The sequence below is a fragment of the Stylophora pistillata genome, chromosome 1 (genome assembly GCF_964205215.1).
Source record: "Stylophora pistillata chromosome 1, jaStyPist1.2, whole genome shotgun sequence".
NCBI classification, from domain to species: domain Eukaryota; kingdom Metazoa; phylum Cnidaria; class Anthozoa; order Scleractinia; family Pocilloporidae; genus Stylophora; species Stylophora pistillata.
The window spans coordinates 7596471-7617158 of record NC_142519.1 but is presented as its reverse complement, the minus strand read 5'-3'; the positions used below and the strand labels follow the sequence as shown (position 1 = coordinate 7617158).

Genomic DNA, 20688 nt, shown 5'->3' with positions numbered 1-20688 from the left:
TCTTGAGCCAAAGCAGTAAGAAGTGAGCTGTGCTAAGTCGATGAGTTGGTTTTATTAATGGAGTTCAGAGTGAAAATTTGCCATTCTGAAGAGATTCTAAAGGTGACCTTTCAAGGGTTATAATTTGTTTTTCATTGGTGGAGTGGATCTCCCCTCTATAGGAAAGAAAGATTTCAGTCTAGATATCTTTTATGGGCGCCAATTTACATCATCAACTCATTAGACATTGATCAATAACACTCAAAAACCTTGTTTCCATAAAATGTAAATGATTTCACTTCATCCAAGTGGCTAAACGTAAACAAGAAGAAGTTGAAATTTGCCAAATTTTAGTTTTTGCCGTCTATTCGTCATTTAATCACACTAAACTACTGAAAAAAAAAAATTATATCATTATATTATGGCCAACCTTGACCAATCAATACCCAAGGAAGGCAACAGGCATCGAGAATATTAGATCTGGACAGGAAACCAGTAGCTATATTTTGACATCATTTCCAAATTCCAAATGCAATTTATCGCACTCAGAAAGTAGCACTCAAAATTATATGAGGTAATTTCTTTTCAGGATCGATTTCGGTGAAGAATTAATCGTAGAATAATAGAAGAGTTCATCATAGAATAATAATAGAGATTGATTTGTGTCTACTTCTGACCTCGACCCCCTTTTTCCTCCATGCAGCGTGAAAATCGTCGTCTGAAGAACCAAACCAATTATATATCTCTATCCTTGGGTTTCACCCACGTGACCAATACCTTAGCAACGGTTACTATCCGCCATCTTGGTGTCCCTCGAGCGTAAACAAACCGTATCTAACGAAGCGTTCATGTGAGAAAGAAGGGATGGTTTTATGCATTATTGTTGGCTGTTCGAGCAAAAGTGGAAGGCATAAAGACTAAGGATTTTTTCGTATAATAATTTAATAATTTTATTATTTCTATAGCGCAAAATTCATTATATATATGATCTAATGCGCTATACCTAAGATCATCACAAATCAAGGGGAAGAACAGGAGGAACTAGAAGTTGTTGTATTGTTCGAAGCTTGCGGCTGTTGTAGATCCTCGATTTTTTGGTCGAGCTTTTCTTTGAGCTTCTTAGCCGATGAGAAATCGATGTCTTTAGCCCTCGCATACGGCACTTCATTGACCTATGTCGGCAAAATCCATGAGCATTTTACCTGAGTGCAAGTAAGCTTGGGGTGTCACGAAAACTCACACCCCGAAAACTCAGACTCCTCGAAAATTCAAGAGATAAACTCGACTCATGATCACTCCTGGTAATCCCTCGTGTATTTTGACCTTTTGGGTCTTCATCCAACTGAAGCAGCAAAAGCAAGGCCGCAAGTTGCACGTTTCGCAAAATCGTCCGATGGTTGAGTATTAAAACATTTTAGAGTGACACAAGACTTCATTTAGCTTAGATTTCCTCCATTTTTCTCGTTAATTTTGAACTTTTCATTCACAGTTAACGGGATCAAATGCGCTTACTCCAACACCAAAGTATTAAAATGTGGCGTGATTTTGACGAGCCGAAAGGGACGTTTGTTTACCTTTTTGTACTTCGTCGCACAGATCCTTGTTGTCGCTCTGTTAAAATTCTTAAATATTTCACGATAATAATGGATACAAACAGAGACTCGGCCTACCAGTCCCAAAACGAAGACAATTTTGCGACCCTTGGGCAAGAGTTCTTAAATGAGGCAGAAAGAGAAAAACAACGCGAAAGAAGACTCGGCATCAGCGCCGTGACGATTCGCCTCACTGAAGAATCACTCTTGATATTGTTGTTCGTCTTTCGCGTCGGATTTGTTGCATTATTCCACCGGTTATATTATAAAAAAATTGGTTCATGCTTTATGCTATGCACTATCGAATTATGGAGCACTTCGGAAGCTTGGAGAACACTTCGCGGGACCTGAGTTTTCGGTGTCTGAGTTTTCGTGACATCCAGCGACCTTGCCATGAATTCTAGTAGTTGCCTCTAACATAAATAAAACACTCGCGATATGTGAGCATGACTCAGCCAGTCCAGCTTTGCATCCCAAGCAATGGGCTGACAAAATAGTCCCATCGTTTTCGGAAATGACCCAAATGTTCACTAAAGGATCATTCATATGCTGTCAATGCCAAACTCGTGCTCTCACGGCATACTTGCCGGCGATTACTTTGCCTACAACTGAGGTTACAAATCCCGACACCATTTGATTAAACGCCTCTAGACTCTTGAACGCCTTGAACTGCTTCTTGGTGTAGAAGCTGGTCTCAAGAACGAGGTAACTCAGCAAGTCCGACACTTCCACAGGAGGCAAGCATTTTGGACTGAACTTCTCGGCTGGTATGCTTGCAGGGTCAACCCCAATGACCGAGATCTTTTGCAAACATCTTTCCTTCTAACTCTCCAAGCTTTCGGCATACTCAGAGAGCACTGGGATACCTTAAGATGAATGCCAGATACTTTTATCGCTTTTTTCTTCCTGGATATTCATGTAGTTGGCGAAATAATACGGCGATAAGAGAGAGGGCTTCACTATAGAAATCGACTAATTATTCATATATTTGACACCCGAGGGACACCAACATGGCGGACACTAACTTCAGCAAAGCTTGTGACGTCACCTGAAACCCAACCATAAAGCCAATCCAAACAATCACATGTAAAACCACCATCAGTGCGACTTGCGGCCTAGATCTTTCATAGCTAGCCATAGTAGCTTACAGTAATAGGATCGCGGGACTTGACTGGCCAAGTGTGGCGTCGTTGTTTTCGCGAGGCCGGGATTGAAGTATTACTGGTAGACAAACAGCGAATTGTCGGCACATTCATAAATACCAACATTTATAGAGTACTTACGTGATTCGTGCTTTCGCTTCGGATAAGAAGAAAAAGACCTTATTCCCTTTTCGGTTTCCTCCATTGTTTTGAACGCTTCCACCTCAACTGAGTTCAAACATGGGCGCGCGTTCTTTTTAACGACTTCCTGACAGCTGGAATTGTAAGTGACAGCGCGTCAGTCAAAAAATCTCAAAGGGAAACCACCAGGCGCAACCTCATGACCGGAAATTAGGTCATAGCCAGGAAAAAAAATAGAATTTATTGACTGTTGACAGATTTTCAGATCTGATGTTTCGTACAAGGGTTTACAACAAAATGATCCATTGTGAGACTTTTGTACAAGCTCATTTTAGCTCATTCTCATAGCTCTCAACCAAATCTGGGGCTCGCAATTTAAGAGTCCGAACGTCTCGCGCTCGCACTCAAAACACTTTGAAGTCTCGGTCTCGCATTCTAAAAAGTAAAACTGTCTCGGGCTCGCAACGAAAAACGCTAGTCTCGCCATCTCGCAAAGTCTCGCATTTACCATTTGCCACCCCTATTGCTCTGTCCCCGTTGATGTCGTTAGGATTAAGTCTTATGTGAATAGCCTCTTTGATTCTGCGGAATACCATAGTTAGTAGAGGGAGCAAAGGCAAATATTATTGTGTTACAAAGAGCAGCGCTGGGTAAATAGCTTCAAAATCTGCTTTCTTGTTCATTAAACATCTAGGTGAGGTTGCATAGTGATACTATGTTGTAACTTGGCATTCATTTTCCTGGAGGGGAAGTTATGTAGCAGAACTGAGTATTTAACAATTATTCCACTCGCGCTTGTTGGATATGAGATGATAGATAGCCAACGAGGAACGTAGCGTCGGGTTGGCTATAATCATCTCATATCCAACAAGCGCGAGTGGAATAACTGTTTTATTAAAAAAAAAGAAAAGAACGCTCCCTAGATATTGGACAAGTCTTCTCGACTTTATTTTGTAAGAAGAAACCGCATTTTACAATGTACAGATATTAGATTATGGTATATTGGCTCATATACCATAATGGCTAAGCCAATAAATAGTCTTGAATTCATGTGCGGATGCACTATGGCATTTTTTATCGACGTGGAAGAAGAAATGAAGAGGTAATACTTTCAGGACATGAAATACAAAAACCGAGACGATAGACGGCAGACGGCAGATAGCAGACGATAGACGATAAACGATAAACGGTACACGGTAGACGTTACGCGGTAGACGATGGATTTTATGACAAAAATTGTTCACGAAATTTAAAATGGTCACGCATGTACGCAGCCGCGTGGATATCTACGGTGGCCCATAGGGGACATGACACATTTTTTTATATCGCACGATAAATGATAGATTGTCGCGCGATAAATGGAAATTATCGCGCTATAAATGGAAATTATCGCGCGATAAATGGAAATTATCGCCCGATAAATGAAAAATTATCGCGCGATAAATGAAGATTATCGCGCGATAAATGGACATTATCGCGCGATAAATGGAAACTATCGCGCGATAAATGGAAACTATCGCGCGATAAATGGCAATTATCGCGCGATAAATGGCAATTATCGCGCGATAAATGGAAATTATCGCGCGATAATTTTCATTAGTATCACGCGATAATATTTATTATTATCGCGCGATAATATTTATTATCGCGCGATAATTTATCATTTATCACGTGATAAATGGAAACTTGTCAGGTCACGTAATCGGCTTTCATGCATGTTGTTTCCGTGGACGACAATGACTGCCACAGTTGAGGAGCTATGTTTTGAGGTCAATAGTTCGTTTTATTCATGTAAAAAGATCATTTAGCAGTACGTGGCAATACTACGACACATAGCTCTTTGAATCAGTATAGCAAACCTTGATTTTGCAAAATCCGAGCCCGTGGAAATTTTGTATTATTTATTTATATTTTGTGATAACTTTTTGATGATTGCATGACTTACACTGTCACGGTTGTGTTACCCTAAAACCTTGAAATAAACTTTCATCAGTTTTCTCATCTTTCAGTCTATACTATATGCCCTCTAAATTTCATTGCCATTGCTCAAATATCCTATCAAATATTAAATCAATCAATTCTCTGCATTCCTCCAAACAAAAAACACATTATGATCGTGACTGTACGCCAGCAGGATCCAATTCTTTAATTATGACTCGTACCGTCTCCTTCTGGACAACAAGACTGTAGTCAATTCTTAATCGCTGGTACATTTGGCGATAACCAATACTGTTCCTGCATGGACAAATGCAACGGATTACCGGACAGAAGTTGACCTAGATGACACTGATGTGATTGATGGTGAATGCTGCGACTGAACAAGCCCCACAAATTGTTTGGAGGAATGTAGAGAACTGATTGATATAATTATGTAAGAGCAACAGTTGCAAGTGCCTTCAACTGCTCTAGAAGCCCGTAACCTTTTCGTGGATCTCGTTTATCTCATCGACAACAGTTGGTTCAGTTCTTGTATGATGTTTTTTTGAAGGGGAATGAATTACACCCGAAAAGCTAGCCTCATGTGTCCCTAATACCACCCTCTCTTTGTGTGCGAGGCCTTTCTGGCAAAAGAGGACCGACAGTTCTGGTGACATATGTGTCAAAGTTACTGTGTTTACATTTCTGTGCGAAATAGAGGATACTTTAAAAGCCTATGAGCATTGTGTAACTACTCGTGTGCACGAAGTAATTTGACCTTATTCGGCCCGAGCTTTTTTTTAATATTTTCAGACCGCGGAGTAAAGCGAATTCCGCCCCTTTCACCTCCGTAACTTCCAGAATATTTGAGCAATGACAATGAAATTTAGAGGGCATATAGTATAGACTGGAAGATGAGCAAACTGATGAAAGTTTATTTCAAGGTTTTAGTGTAACAACCGTGACTGTGTAAGTCATGCAATTATCAAAAAGTCATCACAAAATATAAATAAATAATAAAAAATTTCCACGCGCTCGGACTTCGCAAAATCAAGGTTTACTATACTGATTCAAAGAGCTATGTGTCGTAGTATTGCAACGTACTGCTAAATGATCTTTTTACATGAATAAAACGAACTATCGACCTCAAAACACAGCTCCTCAACTGTGGCAGTCATTGTCGTCCACGGAAACAACATGCATGACAGCCGATTACGTGACCTGACAAGTTTCCATTTATCACGTGATAAATGATAAATTATCGCGCGATAATAAATATTATCGCGCGATAATGATAAATATTATCGCGCGATAATAATAAATATTATCGTGCGATAATGAAATTATCGCGCGATAATAATAAAAATTATCGCGCGATAATTTTTCATTTATCGCGCGATAATTTCCATTTATCGCGCGATAATCTATCATTTATCGCGCGATAAAAAAAATGTGTCATGTCCCCTATGGGCCACCGTAGATATCACATAAATATTACTCTCTTAGAAGCTTTAAATGTCGTCTAATAATGCTCGGAAGAAATTTACATTTAAGCATCTCGATTAGGAGTGTTTGTTGATATGTTTACATTTATTCATTCTATCAGTTTTTTTTTTGTTTTTTTTTTTTGTTCTATCAGATAACAATTTCCAAATCATTTAAATCAGTAATTTGAAGCATTCGTCCCGGGAGTGGAATAACAGAAGGGTTTGTCCCCCTTCAGATTTGAAACTCTACCTAGTTGACATGTCGCTGTTCGAAGCTCTGCAATTTCGCTGTGTTAAGATTGAATAAGTTAAATGAATAAGTAGGTCCAAGAAATAAAGAATACCGCAATGCATTTGCAGGTATACACTGATGAGATACTGTTTACAAGAAATAAGGCGAGTGCAATTGAATTTAGGCAATTCCTTAGCTCTTTCTTCCATTCTTTCCAGGTTTTATCTGTTAAACAGTAAAATAATCAGACTCGAAAAGGTTATAAAATTATATCTCTGAGTGTTGAGAAAAGGGACTTTCAATGAGTTGAGAAGAGTCATGTGAGGTTAACCTTGCGGCGACAAAAATTGAAACACTCTCATTGTTCGAATGACGAAGCAAATTACATTTACATCAAAATTGCTTTCGAAAGGAAGATGAAACAAAATATAAGTAGTACTGAAATAAAATATTGATGAGATTATTTTGGTTCAAACGGTGTTCACTTCTTGCTTGGTTAGCTGTCCCTCATTTTTTGACACCTTCTTACCTTCTTCTGTCGCCTTGTTACTTAGATCTTTAATATCTGCTGTCATTACCATTATCGTATATTGTGTTCATCTAACCTGACATTTCTTCTTCTCTTTGATTCATCAATTTCAGAGGACATTTATCAACATCACAGACGATGAAATGAGTGGCAGATTTGAAGTGAGCGGGTAGAGCCAAAGAGTACTTGAGAATGTGTTCAGAGCTCAGGTAATCATTTAGTTCACAACATAGCAAAATTCGTTCTAGTATCTGAAACTAACTTCAATGTGTTGCATTCAGCTTGCTACACTATAATAGTTCTTAAAATTATCAAGCGACAGCACTTAGGGTCAGTAGAATCTTACACACAGTCGTATAATGATATAATATTTCGTTTTGTGGAATGTACGAGCCATATTATCAAGGAGAGTTCTTCGTTTTGTTATGTGATTCAAAGGTGCATATAGAATACTGATTTCCCAAACCTTCTGATTCTGCGTATAAGGAAACTTATGACAGTTCAATCTAGACAAAAAACCCTTAGCTGTTTTACAGACTCAAAAGTTTTGTCGCTTTCCTTAAAATCTAAATATATGCCTCAATGCCTGTAAAATTTGCTCTGATGGGTGTTGCTATGCTTGTTAGCTAAAGAAACTCGGTCAAGTTTTCCTTTTTTTATGATTTGTAAATCCTTTTAAGTTAATAAAATTTTCAACTCAACTTAACTGATGAAAGTTTTAACTGCCATACGATTTCGGTTGTTGTTTTTGTACGGAACTCGCTGCGCTTGGTCAGTCAGTACTGCTTCGACCTCAAGTCAATAATCCCCATTATTACACGACTCAGGCAGTCAGAGGGCCAATAACTAAATCAAAATACTCTATTGCCGGTCAATATTCTCTCAGTATTGGACGGGGCACTGTCCCGAATGGTCTCTAATGATACTGCACTTGTGTCCCTTTGAACTCAGTCGTATAATAAATCTCTTATTAACCAAGCTTGCTCGGGACCGTACTGGAAGAATATCGGCCCTCGGTCTTTTTTGTACGGACCTCGTTGCGCTCGGTCCGTACTGTCAAGACCTCGGGCCGATATTATCCCAGTACGCTCCTCGCGCTTGGTTAATAAGATATATGTACGGCCCTCATGACTAACCGATCGTGTTACTCTGGTGCGAGGAAAACATTTTTGGCGGGTTTTTGCGAGTAACAGCTCCACTATCTACCGCATGTCCCTGCATAAATGTTTATTTTCTTTAACTTTGTATTTATTTCATGAGCTTTATTGCTATTGCTTTGTAAACCCCGTCAATGGCACGAACTACTAGTTTCTATTGAAGGAAAATTTCTTCTTCAAAACTTTTATACATTGCCACTTTTATTCGACAACCTTCCCACACTCAACTAGTTACACAAGAATCAACAAGTACACTGCAAATTTATTTTGTTGTAGACTTTTCAACACGATCCCATACATTTTACATCAATCATTTTCCGGGACATTCCGGCTTGATCTTCATTTCAGCTTTGGTGGTGAGTATATTAGGTTCGTTAGCCCATAGATCCCATCTTATACCATTCTCTTGGTGATAATTACCGTTGAGGTTTGAGTTACCACAGAGAGTTGAATTTTTAGGATACCACCAAGCACCAAATCTATTAGTGCATTTTGTGTCGCCTTTATCTATGGTTGAAAATTCAGCGTGGCGATTGGTATCTAAAGAATTTTTGGCATCTCCTTTTGAGAAAAAGAAAGAAAAATATATGATTAAGGTAATTTTTTATGATAATATGATAATGGTAATTCATATAGCGCTTTTCCTATAGGAAAAAAAATTCTTAACACGGCACACCAGCGCTTCAGGAAGACCTCTGATCAAGGGACATCCAATCAATGTATTGGTTGTCCATTTAAAGACAACTGTGGTGCTGCGTCGGCGGGGATAACAAGGTAATTTCAGAACGAAGGGCTGACGCTCGAAATGTCAGCTTTTTAACTCGTTACGGTGCCAATTTACAATTCAACTTAGTTGATATAACCAAATCATCTAGAGGCAAGTTGCGAATTGCGCATCGATTAAGGGCTTTACTTTCCAATATACTACGTATGAGCAATTAAAGCTTTGGATCACAAAACTGCCTTATTCTAGTGCCTGCTTCTGTTGAATAGAACTTACCAACACCTTATCGACTTCACCTAAATCATCAATTTGACTGTCACATCGCTTACAACCAATTGATCTTTCCCCGCCTAAAAGTTTATCTGAATCGTCGATTTGATGCTTTAGACATTAATCCATAAATCGTAATAATCATGTCTTACCAAATTAACTGAAAATATTGCCTTACTTTTACGGCGTTTGCACAACGGATAAAAATTCGGTAAGGGTAACTTTCGATGTAAAACATCTAGCCGATGAATCGATTTGTCATTTCAATTTATGTTAATCATAATAATTATGACGTAACATATAACTAACCTGACATTTCTCCGATAGTCAAGGAATAATTTTTCAATTCCGATTCAACTACGAACAAGTCGTACTCAGCGTAGGGATGATGAACTTCCTGCTTGACTCTAAATTCCAGATCTACTCGGAGCTTGTTCTTTGTTCGCCAAGTGAGGCGATTTATCTTGTCCAGTCCCAACCAATATTCACCACTCACGTTGCCGAAGCCATGCTTGTAGTCGCACCAGCTACGATTAAAATCAACAGAGCCGTCCAGTCTCCTCTGGATCACCGTCCATCCTCCTCCAGTAGTGCTCTGATTACAGTACACATCAAAGTCACCTAAACCATCAGGATCAATCGTATAGACACCGCTGGAGGTTTTGCCAGCCTTGTACAGCTCAGCACAATTAGCTGTTGAAAGAAAAAGATGTGATTGGTTAAAAAAAAAAAAAGAAATCGACTTAGTCAAAGGCAAGTATGAGTAGAACGAAGACCAGATCTAAATTTTTACAAACAAAGTACATTTCACGTTCGTACTGGCAAAAGAGAAATATAACTTTTATACAAGGAAAAAGAAATAGCAACGTATTTACCTGCAAACGATCTGATTGGGCCGCCCAAGGTTTGACTCCTAGTAACCAACACCACCAGCAGAAAAACCCTGAGAGAGCTCGGTATTACACTGGGCATTGTTCGAGTGTTGAAACTACCTTAAATTGAACTTCTGAAAGTAGTGAGAAAGTTATGATGGAAGAACTGCTGCAGCCAACTGAATTTATACTCCCCGATGTTAACCATTTCTAAGGAAGAGAATATTTATCTGTCAGTGCTAAGCAGCTATTTTCGTATTACGTCCTGGACAATTTTATTCAAATAATCAGAACTTCAAGTATCTCTTTCTATTGCCATGCGGAAGGTTAGTGCACGTGGAAGGGAAGAAAAACATCCCACGCCTTAAATTTCCTTTTTCACAGAGAAAAAAGGAAGACTTCCAGCGTTCGTTACGGTTGGTTATTTTCAACTTTAAGAAAATATGAACACGAATTTTTTATGCTTCTTGTTACTGAACAAATTTTATGAACACAAAAATTTGATGTTTCTTGTTACTGAACAAACTTTATGAACACAAAAATGTGATGCTTCATTACTTTTTAACAATTGTTTAGTTTCATATAATCTTTAGAGGCACCGCATGGAAAATGCGACCAACTCTATTTTTCCTTTTATTTTATTAAAAAAATTTCCCTGGACCAAGGCAAAAAAAAAGAAAAAAAAAAAAAGTTCTGTTAAGTTTTGGCGTGAACGCATGATGATATGAGAAGTTCTCAGTGTAAGGCTACCGGAATCTTACATGAAATTATCTTGTGTTAGTCAGCGGACGACTTATGGCGCTTTCCCACATAACTTCCACAGTGTACCCTTAGTGAAGTTCAATTAAAAAATGCAAGCTGTTTTCAAAATAGGGAGGTGTGAACTTCCAACTCAGAAAAAATCAACATGCGATTCAAGAAAGGAAAACACGTCAGGGCCCGAATTGAGGATGAGTCAAGAACACCAGCTGTTTCCGAGCCTGAACCTGAGTCGGAAGCCGACAATTTCAAAGTTGACGGAAGCAAGCAAAATGTCCGTGGATGTGAAATAGATGAGGATGTTGGTCCACGTATTTAATTTGTCGTAATCACTGAGATCCTGCCGGAGAATCGATATTTTCGTTTATGATAATGAGCAGGATTAGCCAGACTTCAAAAGGGAGGATCGTGATGTTTTCCTCATTTGCCTTAATGTGCGGGGCCCGAATTCGAATGACATATTTAGTATTCGTTGACGAACCTTTAAATACATCTGAGTTTTTTGGAAAGGAGAAAAACAAACGCAATGCTTAATAACTATTTTTTGATGCTGTGTTTTCGGAAAAAAAAAAATTAAAGAAAGCTAAAGATCATTTCCACAAAGAAGGAAAGGAAAGACGCGAATCAAATTTAGAAGTCACAAGAAAAATTGTCGAATTTTTTTTGTGGCTCAACTCTAACACGGTTGTCGATCGAAATCCGAAGTTAATATGTAAATTTTTTTCTGGGTAACCCAAAGTTTGCCAGCTGCTCCAAACTATCGGTGAAAAAGCGAGGAAAAAATAACGAAAGGATAATTCGATACTAAGGTTTCATTCAAAGAAGGGCTAAATCTTCTGTTTCGAAGCGAATTCAAATATTTTCCAACTTTTGGCAATCCAAAAATTTGTAAAAAAATTTCACACTTTCTAAATTTTGACAGCGGTCGCATTAAACTAAAATCCTTAGTCCAAAACTTCACTGATTGATTAGTATGTCAATCACAAACCATTCTCACTCTAAAAAGTAATAAAATAACTATTGCGCAAGTTGCTACGGAGAAACGGATCCTTGTTTTCCAGCTGATCTTTCGCGCTTTAGTTGACGCTTGCGCTGCTTGTCCTGGCTACAATACTTGCAACGGAAGGGGAATTTCTCGTAGAAGCCATACGTTCTCTAAGTTGCTGCCAGTATAGGCGGACCCTGGAAGAGTCACAGAGACCGACTCTCGAATTATTTTCCCTCAAAAGAAAAATGGGTGAGATGGATGACGAGTGGACTAAAATTTTATTCCCAACGAAATGACATATCTTGCATATTATGACAGCAAAATGGTCGATAAACAATGTCAATCGGAAAAAGGAAGATAGTTCCGAAATAAAACGTAGAGAGGAAACTTTTAATATATAACGATAAAACGCATGGGCGTTGTTAACGTGTGAAGTGAGCTTAACTTCGCGGATGTCGCATGAAACAGGACGAGCGAGTTTTTTTAAGCGGTTATACACTACACACTACATTACTGACGCCCCTCACTTTGGAAACGAAAGGAAAACAGGTGCAAAAGGTGGGAGTCGAGGATTTCCTCCGTTAACATGACATTCAGAATGTTTTATTCTTTGACACAAAATATATTATTACACAATAAGTGATAAATGAATATCTATTCCTTTCTGGACTAATATTTGAAGAAGCGAAAATTAAAGGTAACTTCTCAATTTATTTGGATCTCCGTCTACATTGAAGTAAAATAATAATAATAATAATAATAATAATAATAATAATAATAATAATAATAAGAAGGTCTTATTTACTATCATGCCGACTTTTGAGCCTTTATATTGATGAAGAGAATTATTCATTTTGGCATTCCCGTCGGAGAAAAGAGTATGCTTTGTTATCCAGCTATTTGTAGGCTAATCATAATTTTCAACGGCTTTTATGATACAATGCACAGGAACATTGGTTAAAATTTATCAAATAATTAACAGTTAATTACTAGAAACTGCTGAAAATTAGGAGGGGGTATTTGACTTTAATTTTAATCTTCTCCAACTTGCTTCAGTGACATCTTCCACAGTTTTCACAATTTGTGAAACTTGTCCTGCCGATATTTTTAAAAGTTAGTTTCTTCGCTTTTTGAATTTTTTTTCTACCTCCAACCAATTGGTCTAGTGGATTCCATTAAGGGGCAACAGGAAGGAGACAAATATGCTCCACCAAATCTTTCAAGGATCAGTAGACCTCAGAGATTATAAATATTTGATTGATCTAGCTCATTACGTTTTTACAATGGCCGGGAATGTTTCTGGGAATAGCTGCGTACGACCTTATTCTGTAGCACTTTGCAATTGCAGGTAATACAACGAATGCAAATATGGCGTCCAATTTGAATTGCCATTGTTCTGGACTGACTAGCCTCGTCTTCACGTGAAAATACAAAAGGATTATTACATGTGTGAGAGGCCAGTCAGTCCAGAACAATGGCAACTCAAATTGGACGCCATATTTGCATTCGGTGTATTCATAAGAGAATTGGAGGGGTTAAAAGTTTTTTTATGTCATCTAATCTAACCGAATCCTATTAGATGACGCCATGAGAAAACAGGAAGAATGGAAAAAGTGCGTGGGAATTTAATACCTTGTGTCGATTTCACCCATTCTTTACTTTTGTTAAGAAGTATTCCAACTGTTCTAGATGTCAGCAAACAAATATCTCATTAAAATATTTTCATTCCAGCAGAAGAAAAGAGTAAAAAAACATATTTTAACCAGGCAAAAATTAATATTTATAAAACGCGGAGACCAAGGGGGAATTTTTTTATTTGTTTGTAAGCTTTACTTTACCAAGTGTTTCAATCTCATTGTTTCCTATAGTCCCCATAGCAAAGTCGAAGTACGATAAATCTGACATCAGAAGAAAGTTCGTATGCTTTTTGTTTTTTTCTTTGTTTGTTTGTTCTGTTTTTTTTGTTTTTTGTTTTTTTGTTTTTTTTTTTCTCCGAGACTTGACACGTTAGTCTTTGAAAACGTTTTCTGGTTCAGCGTTTCATTTCTCGTGCTAGTGAAGGAATTCCGATCATAATGTAAAAAGGTCTTCCAGGAGAAACAAGCAATGGTTGTTAATGTTCATGGTACATGGACACCGCGGAAATACGTTTTTTAAGGCACGATACAGTATTTTATTGGTCAGCGGACACCTCGACGAAACCATAAAATGCCGTTAACTTTTACAATGTTTTCGCCGTGAGTCAAATCGACAGCGTAAAAAGGCAAAACTTAGAAAGAATACTGTAAACTTAGCTTTGAATCTCCGTTCACCTTTTGGATAGTTCTCAAGTTCAATTATATAATTTGCCAAAGCCGAACTGAAGTTGCACACGATATGAAATTGTTGTTTTTCGCTGGCGGCTCCGTGGCACGTAAGTTTTGTTTATAGAAGAGCGTAAGCACTAAGGCTAAAAAAGAGACGGTTTTTGAATGGCTGAAGCGGTGATCCGAGGACGCTGCACCATCAGGTTTATAAAGCAGTGGCTTGAACCGTATAAATCGGTAAGTCAACGGCATTCCGGTCAGATTCGCCGAGAAGACAAAACATGCCCGTGTTGCACGGACACCCTATCCCCACTCGTTATTGTACGTATCATACTAGGCCAAAAACCTATGACTGTAACATGTTTAGGACTGAAGCCCCCCAAAATACAAAAATTGGCTCAACCAGAGGAAGAATAAACCGAGGTATGTTTGAGTACAAAATTTCCATTGTAATGGTAGTAAATTAAGTTTTCACTTTCCTCCTTAGTTTGTAATTTTTTTTTTTCTAAGCTGTAATTTTTTTTCTGAGCAATAATTTTACTTTCCCAACAAGTATTTTTTCTCCATCACAATTATGAACAATTTGTAGTATGTCTTTTTTTATGCTGCTCTTCCCTCACTAATCATTTTGTTTTATTTATTTTTGCTTTTTCTATTCTTTCTTTACTAACTTACTGCCATCTGCAACATAAAATGTAGTAAGCTAATAGAATACTTCTGGTTTATATAGCTCCCTGATTCACAAAGTAACATTACCATCTTGGTACTACTAGAAAACAAATTTAAAAAAAATGTTTAAAAAACAAAAGTACTGTAAGGTAAAATAATTATAATAATATAATTTAATCAATTTATGTGAATAAAGCACTGTATTGTCTTTTCTCTTATTGCAACAGCCTTGAATGAATCAACTACCTTCTAAACTTGATTTCTTATATTCAGAAGCTGCCTGAATTATAAACAAAGAACTTATGTTGGGTGTTTATGGAGGTGGAAAGAACATAAAGATTATGATGATTAATCTTCCAAATTAGAAATGTCAGAGGGAAATTATCAGAAGTATTCCTGAAGTCAAAGTTGTTTATTAAAAATGTTCAGGAGAAAATTGATTAGATTAAGCCAGCTGTCAATTCCCAGTTAACACTAAGTCATGAGGAGTAACCAAAAGCTTGTAATTAGCCTGTGTACTGCTGTGCCCATCCAGTCAAATAAACATCAGGGATGGGATATTCCCAAACGTAAACAAGCACCATACAAATGTCCTTTTCCCAACTTATTACTGGGGAGGGGAGCACTGGTATGACTACACTAGTTTTAGTCAATAAGAAATTCTTACTAATTTCAGCAATATACATATATTTTGCCACCTTGAAAGAAAATGCCTACAAGTCAAATGGGAATGTTTCATAATAATGTTCTGTAGGGATATGATGTAATATTACTGATGGGGATCATAATTATCCTTACAGCGGCAGCGCATGTGATGTGTATGTAAAGCAAAGCTAAGCTAATCTTAAAAAAATGAATGGAAGAAGAGTGGTTGATTGTTTGCATAACTTTAATGCAATGCACATGCAAGATAGTGGAATATACTTCAGGTAAACATACATGTGCCTGTAAAAGTTTCAAATGACTGAGTTATAAAAATATAACAATAATAATAATAAAGTGGGTTTCATTGAAAATGCTTTCGTGTAAACAATTAGAGCTGTTTGGGAAATTGAAGTAGCTTTTGTTGCAACAGAATAACGCTTGTTTAGTGATGTTTACAAAGGAAGTGGAAATCGAAGAAATTGTGAATTGTTTGCTGCGCAAAGGCTCGACAAAGATTATTATATAAGCGATTGATTGAGGGCGCGGAGAATATGCAATATTTGAGACCGTCCAACATGATCGGTTCATTTATAATTTATCTTGAATTAAGCCTTTATTGATAGCAGTTGATAGTAGATCTCTATTACACGTCTTTAGTACGTTTGGTTGTGCCTGTTCACGAGATAACTTGATGATAAAACTGCAAGTATATGAAATGAACAAATGTTTTCATATTTTGATTACGGACACCCGTTCTTAAAGGCACAGAAAATCAGAAGGGTGGAATGGCGAAAAAATCAGTCTATAAAGGTAAAATTCTCATCAGAGCGAATAATTACCAAAATGAGAAGGCACCGCACGTCGGCGGTGAGTGTATGAATATTTTCAAAACACAATAATTATCTGTATCGCTTCATACTAATAACACTTAAAAATCCAACCAGTCTTCAGACTCGCTGGTAAAGTATCTTATAGAACTAATCTCCTGCTTTGTCTGGATAACTATCGCTGTTATTGGCATTGCTTTCCGGTGAAAGGTAATTTGAAGTTTCTTATTCCTTTTTGCTAGTAAGTTATCTGTTTTAACCTTGAATTTTGCTTCGCTTTATTCTTTTTAAATTTCCTCATGTTACTTCGCTACAGGCCACGACAGTGAGCTGTTAAAGGCGGCTGAGTTGCAGGAACGAACGCAGACGAACATAAGTAAACTACATAAACAGGGACGACATTTCTCCTTCTTAAAAGAGCTAAAGCCCAAACTCACCAGCAGCCTCTGTGAAGATTCAGAACAATGGCAAAGTAGTTATTTCTGGTGGCAATGGACAGCCATTCACTACTGAAGTCAACTAACTAAGATAAGTCAATCATTGGTTTCTAAGCCTAACTCCAACATCTTTTAAATTTTGCTGAAGTAAGTTAATTCTAGGAAATGTTTGCTCGCTAAGTTTCGTAATTTACGTTACTCATACAACTGGACAGAACGAGTGTAAATGTTCCCTTTCAAGTTAGAATTTGCACTCGATTCTCGGGTTGATACACACGCATGCGATAAACACCAAACCAATATAGGATCTTTTCTTTCTTTATTCCTTTCCTATTCTTTGAGGCGTTCTTATATCGATTCTTATGTATATATTTCGCTCCGACGAAGGGCTAACGCTCGAAACGTCAGCTTTTGTAATCATTACGGTGGCCAATTTATCATTTGAACTTTGTTGATATATCCAAATTATTTCGTTACTCCCGCCGACGCAGCCCCAAACAGTTTCTTTCGAAACTAGCAGCCTTTGTTCTTATATCGAAGCGGTTAACTGAAATCGCTACGTGAAAAAATGACCTCTTCACGGTTAATATCGATTTGGGCAACGAGCAAGTGGCAGTTAAAAGAACCAAGAATAGTAAAAAACCAGCGATAGGTTTTGCTTTGAATCACAACTACGAGTTAAAATAATCACAAATTAAATTCTTGCTTACCAACGCTCGCGGGTCTTGACTACTTTATCGAGGATTACGGTCTAACTTGTCTTCTAGCTTAGAAACGATCTTGATTACATGGGGTCTTATCCTGAACTGAAACGCTGACTAATTTTATTTTTAATTTAAAGGAACTAATCACGGAGACGTTAATCAAACCCTAAAATATTTCGCAGCTACTTTCGGAAGTTGTAACATTTAGCAGTCTAGACCTCCTGGCTTTTATATAGCCATGTTCACGGTTACAGTCTTATTTGACACTTACTTTCGCACTTACTTTTACATGGGGTTAAACTGTTAGCCGTAAAACGGCAAAAAGATTTAATTGTTAAGCATAAAAACTCATAAATTTAACCTTTGCATTGGTCTTAGAATAGTTAGCCTTCATTTTGAAAGCGTCAAAATCTTAGAATGTTTCGTGTCTTGTGTCGTGGCCAATGCGTAAAAAAAAAAAAAAGAAAGAAATTCCTCTTTATCAACTCAACAGCTGCCTGATCTGGAATATATTACGCTTGTTCCTAGCTCTAATTTGTTTAAGAACAATTGGGGACTTTGTCCCAGGCTCGTGACAAGACGAAAGACATCTTCCTCCATTTCTTTGATTTAGGGAACTCAAAATCTACCATCTTTCCTATTCTAGTAATTTTATTGTTTTCATCCCACGGTTTTATTCGTGACTGTCAGGAATTACTAAAGAAAAATATTGAAAATCAACAAAAACAGTATCCCTACCACTTTTAAAGCTATTTTATGGAACAGGCACACAGAGTAAGTTTAAAAGTAAGTTATTTTTTCTCTTGCACATTTTTTTTGCAATTGAAAGTAAAAATAAGCTCCCCTCTCGAGCTTATCTACGCTAAGTATGCACGGGGGACAAGAATATCACGTGCCAACTGAGCCTCAGAAACATTTCGAGTAAGTCAATCTGGTTTTTTAGCCTATTATAATATTTCACATGGTTCCTGGTATCGCAAAATTTTTAAAGCATTGAAAGGAGCTAGAGGTAGTTTTGGAGAAGATTTGTCTCACAATATTTGTGTCACATGACACTCTAGAGTAATAATAGTAATTGGAGCGGTCTTGTGTTATAATCTGCTAGGAAAGCGCAAAGCAGCCAAATTTGCCTTTAACTTGTAGCACTCCAAAACCTTACATTGTTTGTTTTTGTTTGTTTTGTCTTTTTTGTTTGTTTTGTTTGTTTTTTTGGTTTTTTTTTTGTAGGGCCGCAGAGACAGGGAAGAAATCCGTCCCTAAATATTGTGTTACAAACATGAGTTGTTAATTTTTTTCGCAATAAAATTATCCTAATTGTTCTTTTATGGTCCTCATTTGTTTTGTTTTGGTTTTCGAAATAAAATCATAAAGACGGTTAACTTTACTTAACAAGAGTGAAGTTGGCCACGGGCTTTTATCATGATTGATGGCTTATAAAAAAGCCGTTGTATAACACAGCTTTCTGCTCACTGCAAATTCCGGCGAAATAACTCTTCGCGAACTTTACTTGAACTCTTTCCACTTGACGGGAAGCCGTTTTGTGGCTGTGCTCGTCAAGGAAGGCAGGCGACTTTCGAAGAAACAGCTTCTGGCGGACAGGAGCGTCGACCTGACAGACACCCCCTGTTATAGTCAGACCCTTTTTTTCAAAGAAGAACCAAGGCCTCCTGCTATCAGCTCGTCTCCACTAGCGAGGTATAGACTCCCCCGGAGATCTGACAGCAACTCAGGAAAGATCGCTCGCAGTACATCGAGCCGCACGGTGACAGTTTCATTGGAAGCCGGGGACAGTTTTAAACCCTTCTTGAATAGTAAAGACAATCTCTCTCTCTCTCTACATTCATCGACAGGGCTGTTCACTAAGGTGGTGATGACAGATCTTCCGGCAAGTGTTCCGCTGGTTCCCACGTATTTTCACAAGGGGGGTAATTCTGCCAGTAGATGAAGTATTCTGTTTTTCTTCCTTTAACTCATTTTGCAACAATTCGCTGTACTTCGTAAACCCCCATTGCAGTTGGCTTTACCTCCGGACGGTATTTTGAATTACAGGCGCGATCGCAAATATTATTCAGCAACGTTCTGTAAAAGCCTGGCTGATGTCTCGCGTGCTTCAACATGTTAATTCGAAGGAATCAATTATCAACGGTCCTTTTCATATGTTTTGATTTATCAAAACGGATCCAAATGTGAATAATTATCTAATTGTTCCCTCAGGCGCGAAGCTGTTTTAGGTGGTCGCTAATTTGTTTGTTTTTCTCTTGATGTTTTTGTAGCCCTTAATTCTTCTTTTCTTTTCGGAACAAGAAAGACTTATTAAGCAATAGAGTGTATCTGTCGAGAAACTATCAGACCGATAGTTCCGAGACAGAAACACTCTATTGTCTTTATTGTTCACCGCTACATTTTCTTCCGCGCGCCAGTTGAAAAACAGTCAAAACCCTCTAAATGCAGATCAATCAAATATTTATTCATGCGTACAGCCTGTCACAAATGTCAATAATTCGCAGCCGTACATTGGAATCGAGTAGCCATACTTTGGGAAGGTACGTGTTTTATTGGAGGGGGGGGGGGGTAGGCCGGGGCTTCGGAGGGGAGGGTCATTAGTAAATATTTTACAAATTGGGGACGGTCAAACCTGTTTGATACGCAGCCGGGGGAGGCTCATAGTGTTTTTTTTTTTTTTTGGCTTGGAGAAAACTACTCCATGTCGGTTAGTTGACTTTTAATTATTTGTTACCAAACACGCGAAGTGTACAGAAACCTAAAACTTATATATACAAGCAAAGCTACCAGTCTAAATTTTAAAAAGATGTCGAAATATTATGTCAAAAAACTAAGAATCGGAGAATATTTAGGGCTGAACTATATCTTCTAATAGCTATTAGGTCATCAAAAAAAAAGAAAAAAAAGAAAAAAAGAAAAGAAATCAGCGGTTTCAAGTAAATTCAGTGCGCGTTTCAAGTAAATACAAGTGACATATGCACCGTACTGCTCAGAATGACCTTGAATGATTAAGCGATTTTTTCGCGCTTTCAAATCTCTTATATCTCTTATGAACAAGTAAGTTAACGTAAAACAATTCACTTAGTCTCGGGTAAATCGCTGACTGAGCACCGCTATTTCAAGTCCGCTGCCGCCGCATTTCAAACTCGAAAAGGGGGCCGCCAGATGACAGGTTCCAAACCGTCTGGTCGACATGAAATTATTTCAACAATTCCGATGAAGTTTTGACCAACAGGAGTTTGGTTAGTCATCTCTTGGGTAAAAAAAAAAAAAAAATTCGTTGCACACGAATTTGCAAGCGCTTTGTG

General features: G+C 37.8%; 1 protein-coding gene across 2 annotated transcripts; it reads right to left on the bottom strand.

The window, feature by feature from the left end:
- Positions 1–8420: 8420 nt before the first annotated feature.
- LOC148741079 (angiopoietin-related protein 7-like) lies at positions 8421–20678 on the bottom strand. 2 transcript variants are annotated; one of them, XM_088733593.1, is made up of 4 exons: positions 17384–20678; positions 10046–10252; positions 9480–9863; positions 8421–8737 (listed from the first exon to the last, which is right to left on the bottom strand). In XM_088733593.1, the coding sequence occupies exons 2-4, from the start codon at positions 10140–10142 to the stop codon at positions 8487–8489; spliced, it is 732 nt and encodes a 243-aa protein (XP_088589719.1). In that variant the 5' UTR covers positions 10143–10252; positions 17384–20678; the 3' UTR covers positions 8421–8486. The 2 variants fall into 2 exon arrangements, with proteins under 2 accessions (XP_088589719.1, XP_088589714.1); XM_088733588.1 differs by lacking the exon at positions 17384–20678 and having other exon boundaries at positions 10046–15469.
- Positions 20679–20688: the final 10 nt, after the last annotated feature.